General features: G+C 38.8%; 1 protein-coding gene across 3 annotated transcripts; it reads left to right on the top strand.

The window, feature by feature from the left end:
* The first annotated feature begins 306 nt into the window (after positions 1 to 306).
* LOC106561014 (troponin I, fast skeletal muscle) lies at positions 307 to 18,086 on the top strand. 3 transcript variants are annotated; one of them, XM_045688117.1, is made up of 7 exons: positions 307 to 323; positions 12,149 to 12,185; positions 14,078 to 14,114; positions 14,277 to 14,405; positions 16,168 to 16,257; positions 16,377 to 16,550; positions 17,748 to 18,086. In XM_045688117.1, exons 2-7 carry the CDS (start codon positions 12,178 to 12,180, stop codon positions 17,832 to 17,834), a joined length of 525 nt encoding a protein of 174 aa, XP_045544073.1. In that variant the 5' UTR covers positions 307 to 323; positions 12,149 to 12,177; the 3' UTR covers positions 17,835 to 18,086. The 3 variants fall into 3 exon arrangements, with proteins under 3 accessions (XP_045544073.1, XP_013980037.1, XP_045544072.1); XM_014124562.2 differs by lacking the exon at positions 307 to 323 and adding an exon at positions 1,018 to 1,231; XM_045688116.1 differs by lacking the exon at positions 307 to 323 and adding an exon at positions 1,018 to 1,231 and having other exon boundaries at positions 16,377 to 16,397; positions 17,948 to 18,086.
* Positions 18,087 to 19,742: the final 1,656 nt, after the last annotated feature.

Consider the following 19,742-nt stretch of genomic DNA (forward strand, 5'->3'; position numbering starts at 1 on the left):
TTTTCCCCATAGAGATCCTGCTATTCTGCATATTCTAATTCCTAATTCTGTTCTTTTTTTTTACCACTAGGGCAATTGAAAATAAGGTGAGTTTCTTTATTTGTTTTTCTTTCTTTTTTTGCATCACAAAGTTATCAAGTATATTATTACTTCATTGTTGAATTGTTTTAAAAGTAACACATTGACTAAGCAATTTTATGTTTTCAAAATCAGAGTTAAATTGTTTCAAATTCTTTCCCATTTACATTGCCATTTACTGTAATTTATTACTTTCCTACTCTCAACAGAAACAGTCACTTGAACATCAGATGGAGTCTTCAGTGGTAAGTGTCTATATATTGAGGATATTTATTTATTCTCCAGCCATCACATCTCCCACCATCATCATTTGGGGCGGCAGGTAGCCTAGTTGTTAGAACTTTGAGCCAGTAACTGAAAGGTTGCTAGATTGAATCCCTGAGCTGACACGGTATAAATCTGTTGTTCTGCCCCTGAACAAGGCAGTTAACCCACTGTTCCTAGGCCATCATTGTAAATAAGAATGTGTTCTTAATTTTACATTTACGTCATTTAGCAGACGCTCTTATCCAGAGCGACTTACAAATTGGTGCATTCACCTTATAATTGACTTGCCTAGTTAAATACATTTTTAAAAATCACATAAATATGTTTTACATTTACAGGAGCAATTAGCGTTAAGTGCTCAAGGGAAAATCTATTTTATTTTTTTATCTCACCTAGTCAGCTCAAGGATTCGACCCAACAACCTTGCTGGCCCAACAACCTTGCTGGCTCAATGCACTTAACCGTTAGGCTGCCTGCCACCCTGTCAGTTATGTCAGTTCACATGCATATTATATTCACAGAAAGAGTTGTTGAATATTAGGCCAATGCTTATTTCTTTATCAAGATTGTACAAAGATGTAGAGTTGAACTATCCGATCTGCACTGTAGTTTTGTAACTCATCAAAGCTTAAATAAATAAGCAATAAAACTAGAATAACAATCTTGAAGGGTTGGTTATTTATATGCATGGAGGTTAGGTTGTGGCTAGAGTTTCAGCAGCTTGCTGAACCATTGGTCTGGAGTGGGACTCCGTTCCAATTTCATAAAGAGAAATGCAGAGTTTTGCTGACCCATCATAGAAACCCATTAAAACCCTCAGAGCATTTCAGTTGCCTGTCCCAGTCCCAAGCGTGTGTCCTGCTTGATCGCCAGCTTTCTTTAATAGGTGAGAACCTTTCACCTGTCTATCCTCACTCTATCTGCTCTCTGTTCTCGGCTTGGTTAAGCATGACAGGATTTCAGCAACTCCACCGGCTCTCCCGTTCTGGATTAGCACTACTTTTTCTATTTGGAAACTCTGCAATCAGCTGCATACGTGAGATCAGACCATTTGTCTCTCTATGTGCAAAATGACTTGTTCAAATTGGTATATATAAAGCTTGGATGATAAAGTAACTAGTGATAACCCTAGGACATAGTCCTGTCACAACACACATATTATAGAGCATGAATGACTTTGCTCACTTGTCTTTTAGTCATAAAATTGTGAAGCCATCCATGTTTGCCTCATACCTGTTGGTGTAAACCTACTGTACCTGAATACATATTCAGCTATTGCGATAATAGAGAAAGAGACACTTTATTATTGCCATTATGATTGTGTGAGTTGATTTGAACTAACCTACTGTATGTGATTTAATTTGCATATTAGACTGTTTAATATTATTATTGCAGAGCTGCATGTGCTATGATGTTTTTTCATTGAAAGGTGGCATGACTGCAATAGCTATGTATTTTATATTGAGCATGTCCTATTAGTGTTCCACATTTACCATGTGTAGAGGGCATTAAGAAGTATTGACCCTAACAAGCAAATTGGTCTTCCTAACATAGGCAGCATTATACACTCCATACATAATTAAAATGTGTAAGCACATTTAAAAAAAAATGTGGCTCTACTCTCCAGCATTTTGGATTTGAGGTACAATGTTTCATTTGAGGGTATTTTCATAAATATATATTTGATCATTTAGAAATGAAAGCACTTTATGTATCTAGTCCCCCCCCCAACTGAATACGTAGGTTTTTTTCATAAGTATTTGAACAAATTCACTTACAGTGTATTAAAGTAGTTAAAAGTTCTAGTATTTGGTCCCATATTCCGAGCATGCAATGACTACATAAAGCTTGTATCTCTACAAACTTTTTGGATATATTTGCAGTTTGTTTTGGTTATGTTTCGGATTATGTTTTGCCCAATAGGATTATTGTAAATTAGAATAGAAGATGTTTCTGAACACTTCGACATTAATGTTGATGCTACCATGATTATGGATAATCATGAATAAGTAGTGAATAATGATGAGTGAGAAAGTTAAAGGGAATAAAGATTATACCCACCCAAAAATACTAACCTGTAACCGTTACCAATAACCAAGAAAGTTAGCATGTTTTTAACTTTCTCAATCATCATTATTCATGATTCATTTATGAAAATCTGTAATCATGGTAGCATCCACACTAATGTAGAAGTGTTCAGAAACAACTTATATTGTTAAAAGTGACAATAAAAGTGACTCCAAAATGCATTTATATTGGGCACAACGAAATCCAAAACTCAACCAACCAAACTTCAAATGCATCCAAAAAGTTTGTAGAGTCACAGGCTTGATGTAGACATTGTGTGCTAGGAATATGACAAAATACTACACTTTGACTAAATGTAATACACCATAAGTGAATTTCTCCAAATACTTATGACACCTTCAAATGGGGGGACTAGACATATTCATTTCTATGAAAATAAAAGTTCATATTCCGTACTTTCACCTCATAAAACATATTATCAAAAACCAAAATGCCAGAGTATAGAGCCAAATTAAACGTGTCACCTTCACTCGCCTAACAAATGCGTAGGGGAGTGTATATTATGTACACCTGGAATTCATTTAGAAAAATGAAATCATACAGCGAAAAATAACTGCTGGGTAGAACATGGTGATCTCATTTAATAGGTTTGTTTCAGTTCCGTATACTCTGGAATATAGTGTTACATGTATCATATTCTTTCCAATTTTGTGACTGACGTGACCGAATCAGATTCCAATTCTGGAGAACATCGCTGTCTGATGAAGTGTAGCTAATTCTTGGGGACATTGCCAGCTATTTGATATATGAACTGTTGATGTGACATTCAGAAACCAGACTCCTACACAAGCAATTTGTTTAGAAAGCTACAGTGCCTTCAGAAAGTACTCATGCCCCTTGACTTTTTCCACATTTTGTTAGGTTACTGCCTGAATTTAAAATTGATTAAATGAAGTATTTGTGTCACTGGCTTAACACACCCATAATGTGAAAGTGGAATTATGTTTTTCATTTTCATTTTTTTATTAATTGAAAATAAAAAGCTGAAATGTCTTGAGTCAGTAAGGATTCAACCACTTTGTTGTGGCAAGCCTATATATGTTCAGGAGTAAAAATGTGCTTATCAAGTCACATAATAAGTTGCATGGACTCACTCTGTGTGAAACAATAGTGTTTAACATTATTTTTGATTGACTACCTCATCTCTGTACCCCCACATATATACTTATCTGTAAGGTCCTTCAGTCACGTAGTGAATTTCCAACACAGATTTAACCACAAAGTCCTGGGAAATGTTCCAAAGCCTCGCACAGAAGAGCATCTATTGGTAGATGGGTAAAAAAAAAACAGACATTGAATATCCTCTTGAGCATGGTTAAGTTTATAATTACACTGATGGTGTATCAATACACCCAGTCACTACAAAGATACAGCCGTCCTTCCTAACTCAGTTGCCGGAGGGGAAGGAAAGCTGTCAGGGATTTCACCATGAGGCCAATAGTGACTTTAAAACAGTTAAGGAGTTTAATGGCTGTGATTGGAGAAAACTGAGGATGGCTCAACAACATTGTAGTTACTCCACAATACTAACCTATATATATTTTTATTTTTTACTACTCCTCTTTATTTACATGTTACTTTTATCTCTTATTCTTATCTGTATTTTTTGGAACTGCACTGTCGGTTAGGGGCTCGTAAATAAGCATTTTACTGTAAGGTCTATACCTGTTGTATTCAACGCATGTGACTAATAACATTTGATTTGATTTGAAGTACAAAGAAAAAAAATTGTGGCAAAGAAATGAACTATACAATCTAAATACAAAACATTATGTTTGGGCCAAATGCAAGACATCACTGAGTACCACTATACATATTTTCAAGACTGGTGGTGGCTGCATCATGTTATGGGTATGCTTTTCATCAGAATAGAGCTAAGCACAGGAAAAACCCAAGAGGAAAACCTTGTTCACTGTGCTTTCCAACTGACACTGGGAGACAAATTCACCTTTCAGCAGGACAATAACCTAAAACACAAGGCCAAATATACACTGGAGTTGCTAACTGTACCAAGATGACATTGAATGTTCCTGAGTGAACTACTATCATATTTGGACGGCATTTTCCTCCCCAAACTATCAGAACCAGATCAGCTGCTTCTCAATTCTCGTTTTACACATGAGGAAGTGTTAGTAGCTATTAAGTCCATGCCTGCTAATAAATCCCCAGGCCCAGATGGCTTCCCAGGTGAATTTTACAAGCAGTCCTTGCCAGAACTATGTCCTATATTTATGGCTATGGTAGACAACTTTTGTACTAAGGGAATTTTGCCTGATTTTATGAAAAGAGCTTGTATCACTGTCTTGCTAAAAAGTGGAAAGACCCATTAGAATGCTCTTCATTTGAAGTTTGTTGAATTTTGATTATAAATTGATAGCCAGACGACTAGCGTCCCTATTACACTCGCTTAATAAACCCGACCAAATGGGATTTATAAAAAAAGGCTATTTATCGGATAAAGTCAGGACTGTTTGATGTTATTGACCACTTAAATGAGTATAAGACTCCTATACTGTTGTCATCGGATGCTGAGAAGGTGTTTGACAGAGTTGAATGTATTTGTATTTATTATGGATCCCCATTAGCTGCTGCTTTGGCAGCAGCTACTCCTCCTCAACCCAATTAACTCTATTCCACATATCTTTGATATTCTTGCCCAATTTCGTAAATTCTATGGCAACAAAGCAAATCTAATGCTTGTTTTTTTAAATAGCCAGATATCAGATGAGTTGAGTTTAGTCTGCCCTTTCTCTTGGAAACCAAATGGATTGAAATATCTGGGAATAAATGTTACCACAGACATAAAGAATCTGTTTAAAGAATATAACACTCCCTTTGTTAGCAAAATTAAAGAAGACCTGATCAGTTTCTCCACTCCCAGTAACAATGATTGGATGGATAAACATAATCAGGATGTTTATATGGTGCAACAAAAAACGCAGAATTAAGTACTCTACTCTGGTCAAACCTGAGTCTATAGGGGTTCTGGGTTTTCCCAATTGCAACTTTACTATTGGTCAGCCCAAACTTGCAATTTGCTGTCCTGGACTTTGGGCAGACTGGACTCCCTATGGGTTCAGATTGAATCTCAATCTAGCCATCCTTTACCTCTGAAGATATTTGTGATGTCAGTAAGACCTTCACTATGTACAACACATGAATGGCATGGGCAGACTGCAGAAAACACTTGGGTATTTCAAACACCTGCTCCTATTTCTTCTAACCCTGAGTTGACCAATGTGTCTCTAAAAGGTTGGCATTCATAATTGATGCTTGTGGGGTCTTATGAGGCATTGGATGCTACTGATGGGAGGACGGCTCATAATAATGTCTCTAACGGAGTGAATGGAATGGCATCAAACCCATGGAAACCATATTTTTGATGTATTTGATACCATTTCCACGAGCCTGTCCTTCCCAATTAAGGTGCCACCAACCTTCTACAGTGGCTTGCAAAAGTATTCACCCCCCTTGGCATTTTGACTATTTTGTTGCCTTACAATCTGGAACTAAATTGGATTTTTTTGGAGGTTTGTATCATTTGATTTACATAACATGTCAACCACTTTGAAGGTACAACATATTTTTTTGTGTAAAACAAACAAGAAATTAGACAAAATAACAGAAAAGTTGAGCGTGCATAACTATTCACCCCCTCCCCAAAGTCAATACTTTGTAGAGCCACCTTTTGCAGCACCTACAGCTGCCAGGCTATTGGAATATGTCTCTATAAGCTTGGCACATCTAGCCACTGGGATTTTTGCCCATTCTTCAAGGCAAAACTGCTCCAGCTCCTTCAAGTTGGATGGGTTCCGCTGGTGTACAGCAATCTATAAGTCATACCACAGATTCTCAATTGGACTGAGGTCTGGGCTTTGACTAGGCCATTCCAAGTAATTTAAATGTTTCCCCTTAAACCACTCAAGTGTTGCTTTAGCAGTATGCTTAGGGTCATTGTCCTGCTGGAAGGTGAACCTCCGTACCAGTTTCAAATCCCAGGAAGACTGAAACAGGTTTCCCTCAAGAATTTCCCTGTATTTAGTGCCATCCATCATTCCTTCAGTTCTGACCAGTTTCCCAGTCCCTGCCGATGAAAAACATCCCCACAGCATGATGCTGCCACCACCATGCTTTACTGTGGGGATGGTGTTCTCGGGTGATGAGAGGTGTTGGGTTTGCGCCAGGCATAGTGTTTTCCTTGATGGCCAAAAAGCTCAATTTTAGTCTCATCTGACCAGGGGAGTCTCCCACATGCATTTTGGCGAACACCAAACCTGTTTGCTTATTTTTTTCTTTAAGCTATGGCTTTTTTTTCTGGCCACTCTTCCGTAAAGCCCAGCTCTGTGGAGTGTACGGCATAAAGTAGTCCTAAGAACAGATACTCCAATCTCTGCTGTGGAGCTTTGCAGCTCCTTCAGGGTAATCTTTGGTCTCTTTGTTGCCTCTCTGATTAATGCCCTTCTTGCCTGGTCTGTGAGTTTTGGTGGGTGGCCCTCTCTTGGCAGGTTTGTTGTGGTGCCATATTCTTTCCATTTTATAATAACGTATTTAATGGTGCTCCATGGGATGTTCAAAGTTTCTGATATTTTTTTATAACCCAACCCTGTACTTCTCCACAAATTTGTCCCTGACCTGTTTGGAGAGCTCCTTGGTCGTCATGGTGCTGCTTGCTTGGTGGTGCCCCTTGCATAGTGGTGTTGCAGACTCTGGGGCCTTTTAGAACAAGTGTATATATACTGAGATTGTGTGACAGATCATGTGACATTTAGATTGTACACAGGTGGACTTTATTTAACTAATTATGTGACTTCTGAAGGTAATTGGTTGAACCAGATCTTATTTAGGGGCTTCACAGCAAAGGGGGTGAATACATATTCAAGCATCACTTTTTCTTTTTTCCTTTTTTTGAATATTTTGAAACAAGTTATTTTTTTCATTTCATTTCACCAATTTGGAATATTTTGTGTATGCCCATTACATGAAATCCAAATAAAAGGTTGTAATGCAACAAATTAGGAAAAACGCCAAGGGGGATGAATACTTTTGCAAGGCACTGTATGTTAGGAGGTTTGCAGCCTTGTTCCATAGTGGATCTAATACAATGAAGAATTTTAACGAAATCCGTACTGAATATAACATCCCTGGTACAGATTTTTTTAATGTATCTTCAAATTAGAGCGCTTGTCTTTATGTTTTTAAAAGAAGGAAAGGTTGAGATTTCACTTGTCAGAAGTTGAAGAATGAATAGCCGCATAAATATCTATCAAAGGAATATTTGCTAAGCTGTATTGTACATTATCCAAACAATGTGAATCCTCCTATGTCCATCTTCAAAGGGTGTGGGAAAACAACCTCGGCATGGAATTTGATTAGAGGTATGGCTTGAGATCTGTAAAAAGATCCACTACCCACTTACTAGTCCCAATATTAAAGAAACTAACTACAAATTCATCTTAAAGTTGTATTTTACTCCTGTTTAATTTAACCGTATGTTCCCAGACACTTCACCAAATTGCCTGAAATGTAACGCCGAGAAAAGGAACTTTTTTGGCAGTGCAATAAACCAATGGATTTCTGGCACATATTCATACAGCTACTCAGACAGATTATTTAAATACGGAATGGTACAATCCCCAAGCCTTTACCTTGTTAATTACATGCTTGATTCAGACAAGATAAGGTTGCTGATAACTATTTATACTTTGCAAAGAAGCGTATTCTTGTGTGTTGGAAGAATTACATCCCACCAACTGAACATTGCCATTAGTGTAGCTTCAATGAGGCTTACAGAAGTGTATGAGTTCCCTAAAAGCCTATGTAAATTATTGGGATGCAATAACATGGTATACCTTATGCAATTAGGTGGTATACTTTATTATAATATGTAATAAATAACTGTCATATTATAGAGGAATTTGTGAAAACATGTGCAGTATGTGAACTTAACATGATGAACAGGAATGACGTTTACTCTCACGGGTGGTCAATAAGATCTATCGGAAAGCCATGCCCTTAACTTCTTCGGGATCGTTGTCCCTTCCACGGATCCATAAATTTCAAAGTGTTTCCTTTCAAATGGTACCAAGAATATGCATATCTTTGCTTCAGGGCCTGAGCTACAGGCAGTTAGATTTGGGTATGTCATTTTAGGCGGAAATTGAAAAAAGGGGGCGGAACCTTAAGAGGTTTTAAGGACCATTGCAGGGAACATACACTATAAAAAAATGCTGCGTTAAAATTTGGTAAACCAGCGCTGGGTAAATATTGGACAGAAATAATGGACAGAACGGTTATTTTGACCCAGCCAATTGAGTTGTGTGAATCACCCAACATGTTGGGTTATTGAAATTACCCAAACACGGGTTAATTTAACCATTGGTTGGGTATTTTTTACTTTCATGCTGGGTTAACCTAGCAGCTGTTTTTTTAACGTAATCTTTAGGCTATTTTCAAGAGGCGTAGCTTATTAATAGAACAAAGCTCTTAAAAAGTGTCCAGCATCCTGAGACCCAGCAAGTACCCCTATTTCAAATTGTATCTACATTTATAGTACTTGTTTTGATTAACTCTGAAAATATATCTGTATTAACAACACTAACAGTATTATGAAATTATATCTGCTGCTATCTACTGCTAAGTTGTAATACTAAGGCCTAGATTCAAATCAGATCCTGCATTAACCGGCGATAGCAGACACTCGTATAGCGGATGTTTTTGCAGTGTCAGAGGTGGAACAGTGTTGGAGCCAATTTTTTTTGCCCTTGTGATCATTGTCCCGAAGCCATACCCGCCCCACTCATAGGTGTAATTCCGGTAGCTACTTGTGGATATGACAGCTCTAATGAAGTTTCACCTCCGACACCTCCAAAACAACCACTATGCGGATGTTGGCTAAAGAAGATCCTATTGAATCGAGCCCTAACTGTACTTTAAAATTGTATCGGCTGGTGAAAATTATGTCTGCTGCTCTTTGAATTTGTTTTATATGGAAAATATTATGTGCATGTGATACTCTTTCTGTTTATCTTTATAATTGTTATAGAAACACAAATATATATACTGCTCAAAAAAATTAAGGGAACACTTAAACAACACAATGTAACTCCAAGTCAATCACACTTCTGTGAAATCAAACTGTCCACTTAGGAAGCAACACTGATTGACAATAAATTTCACATGCTGTTGTGCAAATGGAATAGACAACAGGTGGAAATTATAGGCAATTAGCAAGACACCCCCAATAAAGGAGTGGTTCTGCAGGTGGTGACCACAGACCACTTCTCAGTTCCTATGCTCCCTGGCTGATGTTTTGGTCACTTTTGAATGCTGGCGGTGCTTTCCCACTAGTGGTAGCATGAGACGGAGTCTACAACCCACACAAGTGGCTCAGTTAGTGCAGCTCATCCAGGATGGCACATCAATGCAAGCTGTGGCAAGAAGGTTTGCTGTGTCTGTCAGCGTAGTGTCCAGAGCATGGAGGCGCTACCAGGAGACAGGCCAGTACATCAGGAGACGTGGAGGAGGCCGTAGGAGGGCAACAACCCAGCAGCAGGACCGCTACCTCCACCTTTGTGCTAGGAGGAGCAGGAGGAGCACTGCCAGAGCCCTGCAAAATGACCTCCAGCAGGCCACAAATGTGCATGTGTCTGCTCAAACGGTCAGAAACAGACTCCATGAGGGTGATATGAGGGCCCGACGTCCACAGGTGGGGGTTGTGCTTACAGCCCAACACCGTGCAGGACGTTTGGCATTTGCCAGAGAACACCAAGATTGGCAAATTCGCCACTGGCACTCTGTGCTCTTCACAGATGAAAGCAGGTTTACACTGAGCACATGTGACAGATGTGACAGAGTTTGGAGACGCCGTGGAGAACGTTCTGCTGCCTGCAACATCCTCCAGCATGACCGGTTTGGCGGTGGGTCAGTCATGGTGTGGGGTGGCATTTCTTTGGGGGGCCGCACAGCCCTCCATGTGCTCGCCAGAGGTAGCCTGACTGCCATTAGGTACCGAGATGAGATCCTCAGACCCCTTGTGAGACCATATGCTGGTGCGGTTGGCCCTGGGTTCCTCCTAATGCAAGACAATGCTAGACCTCATGTGGCTGGAGTGTGTCAGCAGTTCCTGCAAGAGGAAGGCATTGATGCTATGGACTGGCCCGCCCGTTCCCCAGACCTGAATCCAATTGAGCACATATGGGACATCATGTCTCGCTCCATCCACCAACGCCACATTGCACCACAGACTGTCCAGGAGTTGGCGGATGCTTTAGTCCAGGTCTGGTAGGAGATCCCTCAGGAGACCATCCGCCACCTCATCAGGAGCAGGCCCAGGCATTGTAGGGAGGTCATACAGGCACGTGGAGGCCACACACACTACTGAGCCTCATTTTGACTTGTTTTAAGGACATTACATCAAAGTTGGATCAGCCTGTAGTGTGGTTTTCCACTTTAATTTTGAGTGTAACTCCAAATCCAGACCTCCATGGGTTGATAAATTGGATATCCATTGATTATTTTTGTGTGATTTTGTTGTCAGCACAGTAGATATCTCAGATGGGGGGAGTGAGGCCTAAGAGGGTTTTATAAATAAGCATCAACCAGTGGGTCTTGTGACGGATATACAGAGATGACCAGTTTACTGAAGAGTATAGAGTGTAGTGATGTGTCCTATAAGGAGCATTGGTGGCAAATCTGATGGCCGAATGGTAAAGAACATCTAACTGCTCGAGAGCACCCTTACCTGCCGATCTATAAATTATGTCTCTGTAATCTTGCATGGGTAGAATGGTCATCTGAATCAGGGTTAGTTTGGCAGCTGGGGTGAAAGAGGAGCAACTAGTCTAGATTTAACTTTAGCTTGCAGCTTTGGTATGTGCTGAGAGAAGGACAGTGTACCATATAGCCATACTCCCAAGTACTTGTATGAGGTTACTACCTCAAGCTCTAAACTCTCAGAGGTAGTAATCACCCCGGTGGGGAGAGGGGCATTCTTCTTTCTTGTTCAGAACGAGGTTAAGGGTAGAGAAAGTTTATTGGACACTAAGAAAGCTTTGTTGTAGAGCATTGAACACAAAATCCGGGGAGGGGCCAGCTGAATATAAGACTGTATCATCTGCATATAAATGGATGGGAGAGCTTCCTACTGCCTGAGCTATGTTGTTGATGTAAATTGAGAAGAGCGTGTGGCCTAGGATTGAGCCTTGGTGTACTCCCTTGGTGACAGGCAGTGGCTGAGACAGCAGATTTTCTGCAGACATTATACACTGCACTCTTTGAGAGAGGTAGTTAGCAAACCAGGTCAAAGACACCAATACTCCTTAGCCGGCCCACAAGAATGGAATGGTCTACCGTATCAAACGTTTTGGCCAAATCAATAAAAATAGCAGCACAACTTTTCTTAGAATAAAGAGCAATTGTGACATCATTGAGGACCTTTAAGGTTGGAGTGACACATCCATAACCTGAGGGGAAACCAGATTGCATACCAGAGAGAATACTATAAACATCAAGAAAGCCAGTCAGTTGATTATTGACAAGTTTCTCCAACACTTTTGATAAACATCTCAGTCATTGAAGTCAATTATTTTTGGTCAAAGATTGCTATTGGTATTCAAATGTTATTCGAATAAAGAAAAGGTTGTCAACAGCACAAAATCATTTGCAAGTGAACTGCATATTTTGTGAGTTTTTTACATTGTTGTATTGTTTGCTTCAGACCCCTTTGGAAAGAAACAAGAGTCTAAGATGTCTGAGTAAGTTCCAATATGTTTTTATGATGTCAGTATACAGTTGTAGTCGGAGGTTTACATACACCTTGGCCAAATACATTTAAACTCAGTTTTTCACAATTCCTGACATTTAATTCTAGTAACAATTCCCTGTTTTAGGTCAGCTAGGATCACCACTTTATTGTAAGAATGTGAAATGTCAGAATAATAATAGAAGGAATGATTTATTTCAATTTTTATTTCTTTCATCACATTCCCAGTGGGTCAGAAATGTAATACACTCAATTTGTATTTGGTAGCATTGCCTTTAAATTGTTTAACTTGGGTCAAACGTTTTGGGGATCCTTCCACAAGTTTCCCACAATAAGTTGCTCGCACATGCTTTTTCAGTTTTGCCCACACATTTTCTATAGGACTGAGGTCAGGGCTTTGTGATGGCCACTCCAATACCTTGCCTTTGTCCTTAAGCCATTTTGCCACAACTTTGGAAGTATGCATAGGGTCATTGTCCATTTGGAAGACCCATTTGTGACCAAGCTTTAACTTCCCGACTGATGTCTTGAGATGTTGCTTCAAAATATCCACATAATTTTCCTGCCTCATGATGCCATCTATCATAAGAAGTGGAACAGTCCCTCCTGCAGCAAAACACCCCCACAACATGATGCTGCCACCCCCGTGCTTCACGGTTGGAATGGTGTTCTTCGGCTTACAAGCCTCCCCCTTTTTCCTCCATGATGGTCATTTTGACCAAACAATTTTATTTTTGTTTCATCAGAACAGAGGACATTACTACAAAAAGTGCGATCTTTGTCCCCATGTGCAGTTGCAAACCGTAGTCTGGCTTTTTTATGGCAGTTTTGGAACAGTGGCTTCTTCCTTGCTGCGTGGCCTTTCAGGTTATGTTAATATAGGACTTGTTTTGCTGTGGATATAGATACTTTTGAACCTGTTTCCTCCAGCATCTTCACAAGGTCCTTTGCTGTTAATCTGGGATTGATTTGCACTTTTTGCACCAAAGTACGTTCATCTCTAGGAGCCAGAACGTGTCTCCTTCCTGAGCGGTATGAAGGCTGCATGGTCCCATGGTGTTTATACTTGTATACTATTTTCGTACAGATGAACGTGGTACCTTCAGGTGTTTGGAAATTCCTCCCAAGGATGAACAAGACTTGTGGAGGTCTACAATTTTTTTTCTTAGATCTTGGCTGATTTCTTTTGATTTTCCAATTATGTCAAGCAAAGAAGCACAGAGTTTGAAGGTAGGCCTTGAAATACATCCACAGGTACAACTCCAATTGATTCAAATTATGCATTTAGCCTATCAGAAGCTTCTAAAGCCATGACATCATTTTCTGGAATTTTCCAAGCTGTTTAAAGGCACAGTCAACTTAGTGTATGTGAACTTCTGACCCACTGGAATTGTGATACAGTGAGTTATAAATGAAATAATCTTTCTGTAAACAATTGTTGGAAAAATGACTTGTGTCATGTACAAAGTAGATGTCCTAACCAACTTGCCAAAACTATAGTTTGTTAACAAGAAATGTGTGGTGTGGTTGACAAACAAGTTTTAATGACTTCAACCTAAGTGTATGTAAACGTTCGACTTCAACTGTATATTTTATGCCCTGTTTGAATTATATTTATATTATATTTTATATTGGTGTTCATCTATGTAATATCCTCCTATTAGAGGAGAGATGCTCAATGTGGAAAAGGAAATATAGTATTCACTCTAATTATGATATCATCTTCAGGATCTTGGGCATCCATGGAAATCAAGAAATGGCCTTTTTTAAATTAATGGTTAGAAACTCATCTTTACCTCCCCAGTGCCCCATGTCAAACCATGATATGTGTCAGAAATGTGTACCTTTCTGGAAATTCACACATCTTTTCATGAATTATTTTAGGAAAAAAATGTCATCGAGTCGCAAGCATCATCTGAAGGTAAATGGTCACTCGTAACATTGAATTGTTATTTTTGTAATGAAACTTAATCTTGAGCAAGATATATTATATTATTATTATTATAAAAGTCTCTGTGTGTTATGTATTCCCCTGGTAACCATAATCCAGTTGTGTCACTATTCATGCTTCTCTCTCCTCCAGAGCGTGATGCTCCAGATTGCTAAGGACTTGCTAGAGGCAGAGGCCATAGAGGTAGTGGAAGAGAAAAAAAGGTACATGAATGAGAACTGCCCCGCATTGGACCTGCCTGGGTCATTGGGGGAACTGCAGGTACAGTATCAGCAATAGTTGAAATCACCAGTGTTTACCAAAGCTTCACAAAGCAGTGCTTAAACAGCCATTCATAACGGTCCAATGTAGGCATAATTTATGGGTAATGTTTAAGTACCTTACTGTGATTGTTTTCAAATACAATGGTCAAAAGGAAACAAAAATAGCTTCTTAGCAAAGAGCAATTTCTCAAGCAAGAATTTTGCGAGAACTGTCTTGGAGTGGTCTGAGGGGTGGTGTGGAAAACTGAAGACTAGCTTTCATTAGCAGAGAGGTTTGGAACTCTCTTATCGGTCTGTTAATTAATGTAGTATATCAGGCCAAAACTCCATCCCACCAAAACAGGATGAAATTTCATGCGGTCTTACACTTGAGGATTAGCCCCTTTTTAAAAAATGTTTTAGCCTAAAATGACATACCCAAATCTAACTGCCTAGCTCAGGCCCTGAAGCAAGGATATACATATTATTGGTACCATTTGAAAGGAAACACTTTGAAGTTTATGGAAATGTGAAAGGAATCTAGTACAATATAACACAATAGACCTGGTAAAAGATAATACAAAGAAAAAACCAACTGTTCTTTTGTATTTTTTTGTACAATCATCTTTGAAATGCAATAGAAAGGCCATAATGTACTATTCCAGCCCAGGTGCAATTTAGATTTTGGCCTCTAGATGGCATCAGTGTATATGCAAAGTTTTAGACTGATCCAATGAACCATTGAATTTCTGTTCAAAATGTTGTATCAAGACTGCCCAAATGTGCATAATTTGTTTATTAATAACTTCTCATTTTCAAAATTGTGCACTCTCCTCAAACAATAGCATGGTATTATTTCACTGTAATAGCTACTGTGAATTGGACAGTGCAGTTAGATTAACAAGAATTTAAGCTTTCTGCCAATATCAGATATGTCTATGCCCTGGGAAATGTGCTTGTTACTTACAACCTCATGCTAATCGCATTAGCCTACATTAGCTCAACCGTCCCGAGGAGGGGACACTGATCCCAAAGAAGTTTTAAAGGGAATTATCATAATTTTCACAATTTCATAGTATTATTCCAACCTCATAGTGTGGAAATATACACTGAGTGTACAAAACATTAGGAACACCTTCCTAATATTGAGTTGCACTCCCTTCTGCCCTCAGAACAGCCTCAATTTGTCAGGGCATGAACTGTGTCGAAGGTGTCGAAAGCACTCCACATGGATGCTTGCCCATGTTGACTCCAGGCTTCCCACAGTTGTGTCAAGTTGGCTGGATGTCCTTTGGGTGGTGGACCATTCTTGATATACACAGGGAAACTGTTGAGCGTCAAAAACCCAGCAACATTGCAGTTCTTGACACACTCAAACCGGTGCGCCTGTCACCTACAACCATACCCGGTTCAAAGCACTTAAATCTTTTGTCATGCCCATTCACGCTCTGAATGGCACATATACACAATCCATGTCTCAATTGTCTCAAGGCTTAAAAGTTCTTCTTTAACCTGTCTCCTCTTCTTCATCTACACTGATTGAAGTGGATTTAATAAGTGACATCAATAAGGGATCCTAGCATTCACCTGGTCAGTCTATGTCATGGAAAGAGCAAGTGTTCCTAATGTTTTATACACTCTGTGTTTTTAAAACACAGGTAAATCATGTTTTTGACTGCACTGGGCCTTTAAACTGAATTTTCAATCTACACTGTCAGGAAATTCACTGTAACCCCACAGTACAGTTGTTGAAGGTTCCTTTTGTTGATAACCAACTGCAGGAAATGTGCAAGACAATCCATCACCAGCTTGATAAAGTGGATGAGGAGAGATACGACCTGGCAGGCAAAGTGGGCAAGTGTGACAAAGAGGTATTGTCATCCAGTTGAGGTTGATTACATTTGTTGATTTTCTCTTTCTCTTGCTTAGATTGAAGACCTGAAGATAAAAGTGCATATCTTGTGTTTTTCCTGATCTTCTCTCTTTACAGATTGATGATTTGAGGATTAAAGTGGTTGAGCTCCAGGGCATTAAGAAGCCAGCTCTGAAGAAAGTGCGTATGTCTGCTGATGCTATGCTCCAGGCTCTGCTGGGCTCCAAGCACAAGGTGACCATGGATCTGAGATCCAACCTGAAACAAGTGAAGAAGGAAGTCAAAGAGGATGTGAGTAACATGGCGGCATAATAATGTTCAAAAATATATATATATATATATATACTATGGATTGATATCAGTGCATAGCCGCGGGAAGATGTTTTGAGTTGGGGGGGGGGGTACGTCTATCATCTTATTTGCGTATTGTGGCATAGAGTAGAGCAGAGGTGTTTCTAGGATTTTCACACATGGGGAAAAAGGAATCCAGACTTTTAGTAAGGTCCAGGGAAAATGTGGCATTTTAAAAACGCATTTCATGCAATTCTACATAATTTTACGTGTGTGGAGACTTTACCAGAGTATTTTTTAATACCACACAAATGATCAAATAGACAGGGTTCTGACACTGACAAACTAAGATCAATTGAAACGACCTAGCCTTGAAATCAACCAATAGCCTAGGCCAACGAAAAGAGTGGAGACACACAGACTGTACAATATGAGGAGGAATTTATAGTCCTCAAAAGCTTTGACTACCAGTGATGAAGATACTGAATTCACGCCTCACCAGCGATGGCAGATGCGGTCGTGCCAATAGCCTATCTCTCATAGATACTTTGTAAAACAATGCTGTGCACTCAATATTGCAAAGTTGATAACATAACATAATACTTTTGTAGCCTAACTTCTCTTTTCAGCAGTAGCCATTTGATTTCCAAACTGTTTTTCCCGTGATTGTATTTCAAAATATTGCGAGAGGCAAGGATATTTTAGCTGCTGTTCATTCAAAAATCAGCTGCTTGATATTTGTGCTGTCCAAATTGTAACAGGATTCCTGACAGTATGCGCTTGTGATTACACACAATCCACAGCTAAAGAAGCTATTGATCCTCTCTGGCTAAATTATGCTGTCTGGTGTAGTAATTTGAATTATTTTATTTTATTTCTGTACAGACAGGAGTAGTTCTATAATTTTGGTTAACTGTATTTCATTTATCAGAGGGTGCTGCAGAACCTCCAGCACCCTTACATCCCAAGGCTATGTATCAGTGCCAATATACATCACATTTGTAGTCAACCATTTTACTTATATTCAATTATTTTGGCACAAATATCACTTAATATTGACTAATATCATCCTATGTATTTATTTTCCTTTTATAAACCCCTTAAAGCTCAAAATAAAGCATTTCCTTGACCTAAACAAATAGCTTATAGTCACTCTTGACCTGATATCTCTGCTGTAACACCCACTCTCCATTAAAGGAAAAAGATACAGTTGGAGACTGGCGTAAGAACATTGACGACAAGGCCGGCATGGACGGCAGGAAGAAGATGTTTGAGGCCGCATAAACGCTATGGCAAGACCATTTCACCTGCTTTTCTCTGTGTCTTAATAAATCAGTTGTCAGCCATGGCCGTCTTTTGTGTTGGATATATAAGGTGGTATTGTGGTTAAGTCAGAGGTGGATTTGTATGATCTTGTTATCGATTTCACTGATTCCTTTTTGTCCATATACGCCAGACCCAGGTAATTACCTTACAGCAACTTGAACACATTTTGAAAAGCACTTACTGTATATGAAATAAATATTTCAACATTTACAACTGGAATAGCAGTTTTATTTTTCTTGCATGTCTTCATAATGTGTGAGATTAAAAAACGAAAACTACTTATGCAGAAGACTACTTGATTTGGGTAGGATTATTATACTATTCAATATTACTCAATAGAAGGTAATGGGCATGAAAAGCTAGGTGTAAAAAAAAAAACGGAATAACTAAAGGACTTTAAACCTAGGACTTTATTTATTGGAACATATCACACACACCAAAAGGCATATTCTCTGTGCATGTACTCTTTTGCTCTCTTATAATGAATAATAATTTCATGAATTAATCATTGCATAACTTTTTAAATAATAGAACAATAAACTATTTATATATATATTAACCAAAACCACAAGATGTCAGTGGAGCACCTGTTCTCCTTGCCTCCTCTCTCCCATCTCTCTCTCGCTCTCCCTCTCCCCCTGTCTCTCTCTCTGTGTCAATCTGCTGACCTAGTGCACTTGAGGTAATTATGACTCCTATAACTGGTATGGCATATTTGTATTGTGTGAGCATTTTGTGCATGAAAACTGATGGAAACATATTTAAGCTAGGATTGAATCAATTGTTGATGTTTTATCAGTACTAACACTAAATTACAACACTCATTTGATATAAGTAATGAAGAATGAATATAGACTAACATGTTATAACACATTTTATGAATGTCTTAATTAACTATTTATAATCTCTTATTTGTAAACATTTATAGACTTTTATAAGCAGAAACAGCATTACAATTCATAAGCATTTATAACATGTATGATAATTTAGGCCTATAAAGCTTTTGTAAGCATTTGTAATGGCTTATTCGTGAGAGTTATTTTAAAGGGGCAATCTGCAGTTGCTACAGTACATACATTTTTGGAATCCTAAATGAATTATATATACCCATTGACTCTTGAAGAATAATTCTTATAAATGCCTCATGAACTTAGTTCAAGTGTTGTGCCCCATCAGAACCCAAAATATAAGCTTGCTTTACTCCAATGTTTGTAAACAAAGTACATTTAAATACATGCTATAAAGCTTAAAGAGTTACAGAATATATGATTGTTAGTATTTCTCACACAAAAATCAGCATGCATGTGTTGACAAGGGTAGTTGAGTATTCATGATGAAAAAGTTATGGTTTGTTGTGTCTTGTGACACCATAGGTTGGTGCTGTATCTTGTGACATCTCCGATGCAGTGAGAGCAAGACAGTGGAGGACTAGCATGGGTATGATGCCCTCTACTGCCCCACCATAGCTCACACAACTGCAGGTAAGGAAGAAATAAGAAACCTGTTTGCTGGACGATGTAAAAACGAATCAATACAGCGACCATCAGTGTGGTACACCTATCTTTACCTTTTACTTACAATAGCTTTGATGTGATTTATTGACAAGTGCCTTGGTTTTATTGTCAATTACAGTGTAGAATTCAGTCTGGTTACATGAACAATTGAGACATCTAATGGAAAAAGGATATTGGGTGAGTGATGTAAGTACTGTTTAGATCATGGTGCTTTATGAGGTGAAAAGGAAATGGTTGTGTGATTGCATTGTTGAACTCTACAGGATCATAACTCTGTGTAAACAATGCGTGACAATATCTTCTATATATTAACTGATAAACCATAGGGTGCATGATTCCCCTGTCTCTACGT

Source organism: Salmo salar, chromosome ssa10, assembly GCF_905237065.1.
Source record: "Salmo salar chromosome ssa10, Ssal_v3.1, whole genome shotgun sequence".
Classification (NCBI taxonomy): Eukaryota; Metazoa; Chordata; class Actinopteri; order Salmoniformes; family Salmonidae; genus Salmo; species Salmo salar.